Genomic DNA, 13,664 nt, shown 5'->3' with positions numbered 1-13,664 from the left:
CGCCACCAGGCCCAGCTAATTTTTGTATTTTTAGTAGAGATGGGGGTTCACCATGTTGCCTAGGCTGGTCTCCAACTCCTGGCCTCAGGTGAATCACCTGCCTCAGCCTCCCAAAGTGTTGGGATTACAGGCGTGAGCCACCACCCCAGGCCAAGGTAGGATTTTAAAAGGACAAGCATGCCTCAGGCTGTGGGAATCAGGGAACTACACAATAGCAGTGTTATCTGGAGTCTTGAGAGAATGCTATAGAATACTCCCTTTTGTTTTCATGCATATTCAAAAGGGTTTAAAGCAAAACACTAAGCTACTTGTGAGATTTCATTTCAGAACAAACTTCTTATTAACACTCCAAATCCTAATTTGCTAGGCATTAGAAAAACCATCAATAATCCCAGTCAAACAACACTTTCAGATAATTGTTCAGGGCATCAGGGAATATACAATCTAGTCTCAGGACATGGTAGTTATCATACAGCACTGCCGAATCCCACGCTCAGCAGCCCAAGGCACGTTCAAATAGTTTATTTTCAAAAGAGGAATGATTCCGATCATTTAGTCAATTCACTAAAGTGAAAAGCATGAAAAAGGAATTAAGAGTTCATAAAACACAAAGCTTTGAACAATGTTATGTTTGTCAGGGTCAAAGATAAGAAAAAGTACTCAGAAAGAAAGAGGGGTGACCTTGGGCATAAGATGAGCTTTTTAAGCACCAAGTTCCCCCACGCTTTCTTATATTTTCCCCTACCATCCATTCTATTACCTCCACAGTCCAGTGGATTTTTTCCCTGTGGCATGTATCAGGACAGCTAGCGAGCTTTAAAAGGTGCCAGGGGCTACCCTAGGTCCACAGAATCACCATCTTCCCTGCCCTGCCACAGGGTGATTCTGCTGATGCATGGCAGCGATAACAGCCCCTGCTTGGGCCTCTGTGTCCATGCTCCTCACCCTTCACAGTGGCAGTATATGCTCAGCAGACGAAAGGGACAGTATGCGACAGAGCTACAATGAATCTTGATAGGCTCTGTCCTCCTCATACTCAACCAAGCTGCTGCTTCTAACACTCACTGCCTTGTTTACCCACACGCCACAAATTACTGGGTTCAGCTAGCTCAAACTTAGCTTCTTTCCTCCAACCCAGCCCGCTCATGACTACTTAGTGTCTTAAAACTTTATTTACCCAAATGTTATATTGAAGTATAGCATAAGTATAGAAAAGTGCCAAGATGTGCATTGCAGCACTATTCACAATAGCAAAGGCAAGCAACCAACCCAAATGCCCACCGATGGTAGACTGGATGAAGAAAATGTGGTACACACCACAGAATACCATGCAGCCACTGACAGTAGACTAGATGAAGAAAACGTGGTTACACACCACAGAATACCATGCAGCCACCGACGGTAGACTGGACGAAGAAAATGTGGTACACACCACAGAATACCATGCAGCTACCCACGGTAGACTGGATAAAGAAAACGTAGTACACACCACAGAATACTATGCAGCCATCGATGGTAGACTGGATAAAGAAAACGTGGTATGCACACCACAGAATACTATGCAGCCATCGACGATAGACTGGATGAAGACAACGTGGTATGCACACCACAGAATACTATGCAGCCATCGACGGTAGACTGGAGGAAGAAAACGTGGTTACACGCCACAGAATACTATGCAGCCATAGAACGGAACGAGATCATGTCCTTTGCAGGGACATGGATGGAGCTGGAAGCCATTATCCTCAGCAAACTAACATGGGAACAGAAACCCAAACACTCCATGTTCTCACTCATAAGTGGGAGCTGAACAGTGAGAACGCATGGACACAGGGAGGGGAACAACACATACCAGGGCCTGTCGGTGGGGAAGGGGAAGAAAAAGCATCAGAATAAATAGCTAACGCATGAAGGGCTTAATACCTAGGTGATGGGGTGAGAGGTGGAGCAAACCACCATGGCACACGTTTACCTATGTAACAAACCTGCACATCTGCACATTTATCCGGGAACTTAAAATTTTAAAAAAAGAAAAGTGCACAAAGTACAACTCAATGGATTTTCCCGAAGTAAACATATTTGTGTAAGTAGCACCCAGATTAAGAAGCTGAAAGAACATTATTTGTACATCAGAACCCTCCCTCATAGAGCCTCCAAGTCATTAACCCTCTCTCATGAATTAGCTTAGCCTCTTCTGAGTTTCTACAAATATAATTATAGTTTATATTCTTTTATGTCTTTTATGTCATCCATGCTGATGTGTGTAGCAATAGTTTGTTCATTTAGTACTTCTATCATATGCATGTAGCAGTTTACCTGCTTAACTGGTGATGTGCATTCAGGTTACTTCCAATGTGAAGTTACAGCAACGGGCACTGCTGTAAACAATCCTGTATTTGCCATCTGCTATAATAGTGTAAAGTGGCATTGTAATGCATTGGCCTGGTTAGGCTGAACTATCCTCCTCAGAATTTCCCTTCTTTGCATGCTTCCAGCTGAGATTTGGAAGTGAATCAATAGCCACGTTATGTTTGCATCTGTAAGGTCGGTGCAGAAGGTCCACTGCATAGCTGCTTCTCTGCAGGCTTACCACAGTGGTGAGGGGCAGCAGCCAGCCCTGACGATGCTGCAGCCACCATCCCTTGATCTTCCTTCAGCTTCTCCGACTCCTAAGCCAGGTGTGTGTTTAGTTCCATAATAAAGGGCAACAGCTTCTCCTTAGGAGACACCCACATCACCAAAGCTGGATACAGTAACAGCCTGATCCAAGTTCCCATCTATCTTCATGAGTTTCAGCTTCTTATTCTTCCTCTTCCTCCTGCTTCTCCTCTTCTTCTTCACAGGTTTACTCTCTTCCTTCATAACTGTCTGCCCAGTAGACTTCAAATTCCAACAGCAGACACAAATAACAGCCTTATATAGATTGTCTAACAGCTCCCACAGTTGCATAAAACCAAATCCCTGCAACAAACTCCTTTATGTATCTCCTAGTTTTTCTGTTTCTTTGATTGAACTTTGACCATCACAATATGCACATTTCTACTACATCCCTAGGAATAGAATTGCTTTAAGAATGTTTGCATAACTGCAAACTAAGACACTCTCAATGATTCCCAAAGTAGTATTTCCCAAGCTTATGTTAATAGGGCTTCTGCAAAAAAGAAAACAAAATTTTGTAAAATGTCTGTTTTTTTGGTCAAGTTATCTTAGCTTAAACAAAGCTAGACACATTCCTCTATTGCAGAACTTCTCAGAGCCTTTAATATGCCACTCTGCATCGTGAATCTCCATGAGATCAATACAGTGCTTAATGTTTCCCCAAATTATCTTTTTTAAAGGAGTATCTTAAGATTTTTTAAAGGAGTCTCTTAAGATACTCATTTTATAGAAGGTATTTTTTTAAAAAAAGAAATATAGGTATATCAGGTATGCAAGCTGTCCTTCAATATCCACTCTTCCCTTCTTATATTTATTATATAAACAGATTTATATGTTACATATATATTAACAGATTAAGGGCATGCGTTTAAAAAAACTGATGAATTAGTGTTAATTACCCTAGAAATAGTAATAATATTATAGTTATATAGGAAAATGTTCTTATCCTTAGAAGGTTTATACTCAAACATTTAGGAGTCACATATTATCATATCTGTGACTTACTTTCAAATGGTTCAGGAAAAAAAGGCATATCCAGATCTGTATATAGTCAGTTCTACTTTTATCACTTACTGGATTTGTGTCAATGCAACAGATGTACTTGAGAGCAATTTGAGCAAAGGGAATTTCATATTCACTTATGCTATAGACTCAATGCAATCCCGATCAAAATCCCAGCAAATTATTCTGTGGATATTGACAAGCTAATTCCAAAGCTTACATGGAAAGGCAAAGACCCCAAATAGCCAACATAATACTGAAGAAAAATAAAATTAGAAGATGAACAGTGCACCCAACTTCAAGGCTTCTTATAAAATTAATCAAGAGAGTAGGTATTGGTGAAATATCAGACAAATAGATTAATAGAACAGAATACAGAGGCTTGAAACAGACCTACACAAATAAATCATGTAATCTTTGCAAAAGGAACAAAGGCAACACGATGGAGAAAAGATAGTCTTTACGATAAATGGTGCTGAAACAAGTGGACATCTACATGCAAAGATATGAAACTAGACACCTACTTTACCCCTTTCACAAAAATTTATTCAATATGGAAAGCAGCTAGCCTAGGTAACATAGCGAGATCCTGTCTCTACAAAAAATTTTTTAAAAAATAGCCAGGCATGGTGGTATGAGCCTGTAGTCCTAGCTACTTGGGAGAGTGGAGCGGGAGGATCACTTGAGCCCAGAAGTTCAAGGCTGCAAGGAGCTATGCTCACTCCACTATATCCCAGCCCAAGCAACAGAGTGAGACCCTGTCTCTAAAATAATAATAATTTTTTAAAATATGGATAGTAAACCAAAATGTAAAATGCAGAATTATAAAACTTCTAGAAGATATCACATGAGAAAAATCTGGGTGACTTTGGGTTTAGCAATGAGTTTCCAGATATAACACTAACAGCACAATTCATGAAGGAAAAATGGATACACTGGACTTCATTAAAATGTAAAACTTCTGATCCATGAAAGACACTATTAAGGGAATGAAAAGACAAGCCACAGACTGAGAGAAGGTATTTGCAAAACACATATCTGATAAAGGACTGTTATCTAAATTATACAAAGAACTCATAAAACTCAACAATAAGAAAAACAATCCAACTTTTTAAAAGGATAAAAGATCTGAACTGACACCTGATCAAGGAAGATACACAGGTGGCAAATGACATATGATGCTGAATATTTTTTCATATGCTCATTAAGCAATTGCAAATTAAAACAACAACGAGATAGCATGACACACATATCAGAACGGCTAACATTCAAAACACCAAAACCACCAAATGCTGATGAGGATGTGGGACAATAGGAATTCACTGCTGGTGGGAATATAAAATGGCACAACCACTTTGAAAGACAGTTTGGCAGTTTCTTACAAAACTAACATATCATCATATGACCCAGCAACCATGCACCTTTGTATTTATCCAAATGAGCTGAAAACTTAACATTCACACAAAACCTTCACAAAGATGTTTAGAGCGGCTTTATTCACAATGGCCCCAAACTGGAAAACCACCGCGATGTCCTTCATAGGTGAATGGATAAACAAAACGTGAGACGTCCACACAATGAAATACTCTTCAGCAATACAGAAAAATGAGCTCGCAAGCCATGAAGAGACATGGAGGAACTTTAAATGCACGTCGCTAAGTAAGAGAAGCCAGTCTGAAAAGGCTACATACTGTCTGATTTCAACTGTGTCACATTCTGGGAGAGGCAAAACTATAGAGACAATAAAAAGATCAACAGGAAGGGAGGGATGAATAGGTCGAGCACAGATCTTTAGGGCAGTGAAACTATTCTGGTATGATACTGTTAGGGTGGATATATAACATCGTGCATTTTTCAAAACCCATTGAACTGTACAACAGTGAACCTTAATGCAAATTATGGATCTAAATAAATAAGGTATCAATATTAGTTCATCAATTATAACAAATACACCACACTAATGAAAGATGTTAATAAAGGGAAATTATTTGTGTAACAGTGAGGGGGAGATAGTATATGGGAACTCTGTACTTTCTGCTCAATTTTTCTGTCAAATTAAAGTTGCTCTAAAAATAAAATATATTAGTTATGGGAAAAACCCTAATTGATGAATTAACCTAAATTAACTACTCTAAGAGTGGCAATGATACTATGGTGATGTAGAAAAACAGCCTTATTCTTAGGAGATTTATACTGAAGTATTGTATTTTATTTTTTTTAAGAGACAGGGTTGCCCAGGCTGGAGTGCAGTGGCCCAATCATAGCTCACTATAACCTCTAACTCCAGGGCTCAAATGATCCTCCCATTTCAACCTCCCAAACAGCTGGGCTACAGGCATGCGCCACCACACCTGGCTAATTTTTTCATTTTTTGTGGAGGCAAAGTCTCGCTATGTTGCCCAGGGTGGTCTTGAACTCCTGGCCTCAAGAAATCCTTCTGTCTCGGTCTTCCAAAGTGTTATTACAGGCATTGGTATACATATTCACGCCCAGCCCATACTGAAGAATTTAGAAATGAATGCCATGACATCCACAACTTACTTTCAAATAGTTTAGCAAAAAAATAAAAGTCTATTTATATCTCTACAGACAATCAGTTCTGCTATAATGCTTGTTGAATCTGTTCCAAAGCAACTGATGTATTAGGGAATTTGACGTTTGTTTATGCATGATTTCAATCATGAAAAACACAAAGTGAATGTGGAAAACTACACCCAGCTGAATCAAGCCGTGTGGGAATCTACAAAACACATCCACCTTAAGCATCAACCCGCTACCTCAGGTCACCTCGTACTGAGCCATGCCATGCACCTCCAGCGTCACAGTTTTGCCTCTGATTTCAGACAACCCTCCTCCCACCACACATAGTAATTCACAGGCTCAATCCTTTCAGCACTCACCTCCAGATACAAACACCAGGTCTTTTAAAGGTACAGTTCCATGTTTACTGAGTATTTATGTATTTCTTAACCATTTATCATATGCAAAACTGTCCTATAGTTTTTGGTAGGGTTCTATCTTTAAAAAAGAAAAAAAAAATGTGCCACTGACAAAGTTTTTCTCAGAAGCCCTATGATTTTTAGTTCATGATTTTTGGAACACATATTTCATGTTATACGGGGAGTGACTATATAAGAATAAAGCAAATGAGGCAAAATGTCAATAAACGGGGACTCTAAGTGAAAGACATACAGGTTTTCACGGTACTATTCTTTCAACTTCTCAAAACATTTCAACTTACAAACTGGGGAAAATAACTGAAATAATAGCAACGTGTAAAAACATAAGGAGAGCATAAAGGACTTTGCAAAAGCCAAAAATAATTGAGGCAATGTACCACAGATAATAGGGAATGAAGAGCTATCAGGGCTTGAGGCTATCCTACAGAAACATTACAAATGAAAACCAGCTTACATATGGAATTTGAGGAGGCTTAATGTAAAGTGATTTTGCATAATTAGTCATCCTTATGGGATGCCATTTAATACCAGAAAGAAACTCATCCTGACTGCTACTTATGCCAGGCTCAGTCTTCACATTTCATGCTTTTAGGTTTTCCAAATATCCTCACTGTATTAAGAACTCAGCCAGGGAGCTGGGGCCTGGAAGGTTCAACAAAAGAGGTCATCTCATGGCTAGTCCATCAAAGAGAGGAGTCGCCACTGACAAGTGCCCTTTTCTCCTCTAACTTGCTCTCCTTCCATCTCCGTGTCCTTTCTCATCTTGCACCATGACTTGGGCCTATTACGGGTACTTATAGGCACTTCCTAGCCTCTACTGCAAAGACAACTTCTGAGGAGGGATTCACACAACGACCACGGGCGGTACAAATGTAGCAATATGCATTGTGGACCTTCAGCTGGTTATTGAACAAATATTGGTGGGGCACAACCTGGCAGCAGGGTGCCTGCCAGGTGCTGAGCTCATGCAAAGGCAAATATGTCTGTGTTTAAAGGAACTTGAACTAACAGACTATGAGGCTGGCAGCTCAGTTACCCAGGGAAAGACAGAAGGCCAGTGCCGCGCCTGGCTGAGGGTGTACAGATGGTCCGAACCCTGCCACTCCACAGCTCCGAAGGTCAGCCTGACAGCTCTGTGCACCAGGGCCTCCCAGAGCTGGGGTTTTATAAGCCCACGGGCTAGGCCAGATGTAGGCTGTCCTATCTAGGTTGACAATTGCCTCTGACTTCCAAAACTACTTCTGTTTAAAGGAGAAATGACCAAACCCCCAGATGTCTTAAAATTCATCACTATTTCCTATGGATAACGAACATTAACTGCAGTAACTGTGGTCTGCTAGAAAGTTCACCCCAAAATATTTAAAATAGAGAAAGCAATGATCTTGAACCAAAACAATCTCTTTTTAATAGGAAATATGTCCATTTCTTTTTCCTCCTCTGTTAGATGACCCCCAAGCAAGCACTTCCTCCTGAGCTCTTCATTTCCTATCCAGAGACTGCCTCAGCTGGAGATCCTCTTCCAGCTCCTCTGACCTGAGGAGTGGAACTCCCACCCCAGCACGTGCCTGGGTTTTTACTCTTTCCACGGGCATCTTCCCATCTGTGTATACAGATTCTAATCAGGAAGTCAAAACAAATCCTGTTTCAGGAATAAAGGCAGGCAACCAAGAGTATTCCAGGTCCCAACACCACATTCCCTTCACATAACCACCTAAAGGGGCCACCAGATCCCACAGATGGAAACCTCCAAAGAGTATTTGGTTCAGACCCTAACACCAGAAAAGTAAATAACCCACGTGAGTTGACTTTGGGTCTGACATGGTTTGAAACAGTCTTTAAACCACCTAGGCTGAGAGCACATACAAGGCAAAGAGAAAAGCAACAGGATAAAGAATGCTGAGTCAGGAAGAAGCTAATCCTAGTGATTTAAAGTCAGCTATATGCCAATCCATGGCTGAATTCCAATGCATTCACTTTACAAAGAAAGACCTTCCATTTCACAGATCCCATATCATTCTGCACTGGCTGGTGGTGTGGTGTGGATAAGGGGTGCAGGTAGACTTGGACTCTGGCCCTAACTTTAGACAACTTAATGGCTCGGTGCAGCTGTTTTTCTCATGATTATGGTGAAGTCCGTTGGGAGGATCAGAGGCAGGTTGTTGAAACATGTGGCACAGTCCTTGGCACACAGTAGGCACTCAGGAAGTGGTGGGTATTACAATTACCATTTTTATTTTCCCCTCCTCAATTTTCAAGAGAAGAAACTGACTTCACAGCAGATGGCTACAAACTGATTTCTCCCTGAAAACCACAAGCAGGTGAATCACCAACCACCTGGGAAAGATTCTGCCATGGAAGGATTAAGCAAAAGAACCACAATTGTATTCCACTGGCATTTGGTGTAAATACAGGAGAAGGACGCGGACATGACAGTTTCTCTTCCTACGAGACTTTCTGGCTGGGTATCAGAACTGGCTTTTTCTTTGCCTGCATTTGAGCTGTCCATGCTTACGACTGTTGTTTGCATCTTAAAATTGTCCTCCAAATTTTCCATTCGCATTCTACTTTGTCACTTTCCCATCCATTGCTGGAGCCATTTATTATTTGCCACGAGTCAGATGACCTGGGCAGTGCTCCAAGTCGTGCCTCAGACACCAGACCTAGCCCTAATCTCACTGGGCCTCCATCATCTCCATTGTTTTAAAAAAGAAAAAATGCTTATGTTTCATAGACTATACAGGGAATCTATAGAGATTAAAATTAGCGTGTGTGATTTTAAATATACTTACCTGACATAAACATAGAAGCACTTAGATACATTAAATAGGCGTTTAGATGTACTCTGGGCACTGGCTAGAGGCTGAGGGAGGAACAGGTAGAAATTCATTCCCAAGAAGGGAGAAACAGCTTGAAAACCTCAGCAGGTGATCTGCCTCTCACCTTACCCCTCCTCTTGCAAGCTGCCCCAGTACAAACACACAGAGCACAGGAATTTCTCCCAGACACCCACAATAAAACTCTAAACGCGGCAGTGTAAAGTTAATCTCTTATAAAGAAACAGTCTAATGAGGCAGATGCACAGATGCCCAGACATTATATGTTCAAAGCTTCATCGGCCTCCATCCTGCCCACACACACGTCCTCAGCCACACGGTGAAACCGCTCTCGCCACCATCTGGGGGCAGGGGTGTTCCCCAAGTGTGACAATATCCTTTCCTTTAATCAAGCAGACTAAGAAAATGTTACTAGAAACCCAAATAACAAAAGTAAAATTAAAATCAAGGCTCTAAATCATGGGGTTGAACAAAATGAAAAAGCAATATTCTGGCTTCCAGCATCTTCCACCCAGCTTGCAGAGTTAGCATCTGGGTCTGGTTTCAATAGCCGCTTTGTGGCCCAGATGATCAGCACCACCATCCGAGGGCCCCCTGCTCCAGATAAGGACTGAGTGTACGTGTAAGCCTCGCTTTGAACCTGAAGCCCCTGTTCTTAAGTCACTCGTAGACTCAACAACCATAATTTTCAATCCATGAATCTGATGGAAATAAGCTTTAAGACTTTCTCTGATTCTTCCCACAGATGGCCAGCCCAGCTTTCCAAAACTTGTATCTAAAAGTGCAAAAGGATTACTTTTATTTCCACACCTCAGTCAGAGAATCACTGCATATATTCCCACTCAAACGCACACACACACCCCTTCTAACAAGGATCCACCTCTCCTTTTCCTTCTTACTCTGCTTCCTAAATGTACCACGGCTATGAATTCTCTTCTCCCTCTTTCACTCTCTCCCTCTCTCTAATGCACACACACTGATTTGGACACATGCCAATAGTTATCCACATTACATGGGAAGATGCACAAAATACCATGGCCCGGGCAGTAAGTGATGGGGTGGGGAGGGTTGAGGCGGGTGTGGGGTGGGGGGAGGAAGGATCTCCTAGGAGTGGAAACCGAGGACACAGGTGGGAGAGACATGGGGAAGTGGCTAAGCAGGCAGGTCAGCGAGAGAAACTAAACGGCAGACAAATCACACCTGTGTAAGAACTTCGACAATATGCTAATTTTGGTAAAGAAGTCAATATTCACTTTACTGCGCACACAGGTGAAGGAGAGGCAAAAGTCTGGGTGGGCCAATATTAAATAGGAACAAACAGCAGATCTGCCTCAGCAGTAGAGAGGGGAAGATGCTGGGCCAGTGATGCCTCCAGTTCACTGTGCCACTATGGTCCTCACTCCACCGGAACCATCACACAAGGGGTACATCCCACACTCTCTGAGGCCCTATTCTAGTGCTAACCTTGAGGCTCTCAGAAGCTCAGTAGCATTCATTCACTACATCTCCTACTTTTAAGATATATACAAAATAAAATTATATGGTACAAGGTCTATCAGAGTATTTTTACAGGATGCAAAGTGCCATTTAGGACTAGGATAGATGACAAGAGACAAACACATTTATGGGCAGGAAAGGACTGCTTTCCCCCCACCAAAAAAAAAAAAAAAAAGTTACAAGTGCTCCCTCTCACACTGCGCTCTCTCTTCCTCCTTCCTCATCCATCCCTGGATAAGGATCAGATGCCAGGGGTTCAGGCAGCATAGTATACTAGAAGGACAATGCGACTTACAGTCAAGTATTTATTGGCTACTTAATATTCCCAAATTACCTAAGCATCCCTGGTATGTTCCCTCATTTATAAATTGAGCATAAATGATCCTCAAATTACAGAGCAGTGATCAGAATAAATCAAACAGCATTATAGTAAAATGCCTGCACAAAGTGTCTAAGTATCTGTTACAATCCCTTCTTCGCACAGCAGCCTTAGTCTGAAAACCATCACACACACACACACACACACACACACACACACTCCGTATACACAAATTCACAAAGCCATGCTCACTGCCTGTGACTGACAAGGAATGGGGGCAGGTACTAGCCTTTTGGTGTAATAATATCAAATATCAAATATTTGTAATAAATATCAAATGTCAATTGGCCAATATCAATAATTGATCAATTATCAGATTATCAACTATCACTCTGTCTGTGATTAGTATAAGACTTTCTTTTCTCTTTCCCTTCCCTAAGACTCTACCACTGGAGCTACCAATATTAAATCAGATCGTGTGAATGTGCCCTTTCCATTCCTTCTAGCTACTCTGAAATACTTCCCAGGATAAATCAAATGCTGGTAGCTGTTTACCTGTAAATGATGGGGTATGGTATAAGGAATATGATTAGTTACAAAGTATTGGTTTTTGTCTAGTATTACGGGTTACTTTGGTCAAAAAAGATCAATATTTTTCAAACTACTGGTATCTAGGAATCTCAAATGCGAGTCAATCAGCATGTCTGATGAACACTTAAGAAAAGAGAAAAGAGCCACTGCGTATTCCAGCCTGGGCGACAGAGTGAGACTGTCTCAAAAAAAAAAAAAAAAAAAAAAATGCATTACATGTAGAAGGAGTCAGCACTACTTCATGAAATGTCTGTTTCAGTTACGTAAGTACTGTATGTATGTGAGCATATTGGTTGTGATGTAAAATTAATTTCACATGATAGGTCAGTCAAAAAAGTTTGAAAGCCATGGAAATGGGGCAAAGGAATAAGCAGAAGTCACAAAGGCCTGAATTCTCCCCACAAACTCTGTCCCTACAAATGGAGCTCCACAGTGAATCCCACATTCTCCCTGTGTCCCACAGCTGAAAACCCCAAAGCTACCGGCCTGGAACCCATCCTCAGCTGCCATACTGGATTCCCCTTCTCCAGATCCTAACCCCTTTTTTCCCCACTCCATCCCACCTCATCCCAGAAAGCAGCCAATATTTTCCTGCACGAACAGGCACTCCACACTCCAGCAGCTGCCCTGGAGACATTGACCGTCACACCTGGGTTTCCTTAAGCCCTGACACCACGACTCCTGCGATGACACCTCCTTCCCCCAACACCGAACAGCACAGCCGCTTTCAGAGTCAGAAGGCCCTAGCTGACCCTCCAAGGCTTCCTGGGCGCGCAGGGTCATTCTTCCACTTTCTATCCCCCGCGGACTCCCACCTGGAAAATGCACACCTCTCTGCTGGGTGGCTAGACTAAGATTATGTGGGCTAAGGCTTTAATTCTCCAAGCATCTCCGAAAGACAGCCTATCGGGGAGGCTTCTCCTTTAATCAGCCTTCTGCTGAAACCCTCTGCCCCATCCCTTAATGCTCCCGGCGTTAATTCCTCAAAATAATGCAGTCAGAGAAAGTGAACTTGGCCGCTAGGAAAGTTACCCAGGAGGAAGCTACGGGGAGCTAGAGCGAGCAGGGCGAGGGGGAGGGGGAGGCCGGAGAGCTCAGGGCGCTCGCCTGGCGGGGTTTCCTCCGCTCAACGTGAAAAACCTTCTAGCCCGCAAGAAAAGAAAACAAAACCCAACGCGGCCACAAACCGGATCTCCTGTCACTGGAGAAGTGCGAACACCACTGTGGGGCTGGGACTCAGAAGAGAGGAGAGGAGGGGAGGGGAGGTCGGCGGGGCTGAAACAAAGCCCTCGGGGCCGCTCCGAGAGGCCGGGCGCCAGGACCCAGCTGCGCCCCGAGGCAGGGAGCTGGGGACGTGCCGACCCCCGCCCTTCCCCGAGCCCGGGAGCCCGGGGCCGCCGCTGGTGCGGGGTGCGGGGCCGGGAGGGCAGGTGCGCGCGCACCGAGCCCCTCCCCCGCGCCCCCAAAGCCCGGGGACACCCCGACCCTCCCCGAGCCCCCGGCCCTGGCGCGGCCCTCACCCGAGCGGGGGTCGAAGGTGACCACGAACACGGCCACCACCTGGTCCTCCTCCACGTCGCCCAGCTCCAGGCGCCCGGGCTGCAGCAGCACCTCGGGGGCGGCCGGCTCCTCGGGCTCCCGCCTCCGGGGCGGCTCCGCCGCCGGCCGGGCGCCCCCGCCGCCGCCCCGGCCCCAGCCTCCCGCCTGCGGCTCCGGGGCCTGCGGCAGGGAGACGGCGGGGCCCTCGGCCCAGCGCAGCAGCGGCGCCGCGTCTCCCTGCTCCACCATGGCGAGGCGAGGCGG

The 13,664-nt window shown here is 43.7% G+C and overlaps 1 protein-coding gene across 3 annotated transcripts in view; it reads right to left on the bottom strand.

Moving 5' to 3' along the window:
• DENND11 (DENN domain containing 11) overlaps window positions 1–13,664 on the bottom strand; it is a 98,557-nt gene extending 84,893 nt beyond the window's left edge. For all 3 annotated transcript variants that reach the window (XM_071094353.1, XM_071094352.1, XM_011723623.2), the window contains exon 1: window positions 13,382–13,664. In XM_071094353.1, the coding sequence (XP_070950454.1) occupies window positions 13,382–13,649 (268 nt within the window). In that variant the 5' untranslated portion in view covers window positions 13,650–13,664. The remainder of the gene's footprint in view (window positions 1–13,381) is intronic.

The sequence above is a fragment of the Macaca nemestrina genome, chromosome 4 (genome assembly GCF_043159975.1).
Source record: "Macaca nemestrina isolate mMacNem1 chromosome 4, mMacNem.hap1, whole genome shotgun sequence".
NCBI lineage: Eukaryota > Metazoa > Chordata > Mammalia > Primates > Cercopithecidae > Macaca > Macaca nemestrina.
This window is presented reverse-complemented; position numbering and strand designations above follow the sequence as displayed.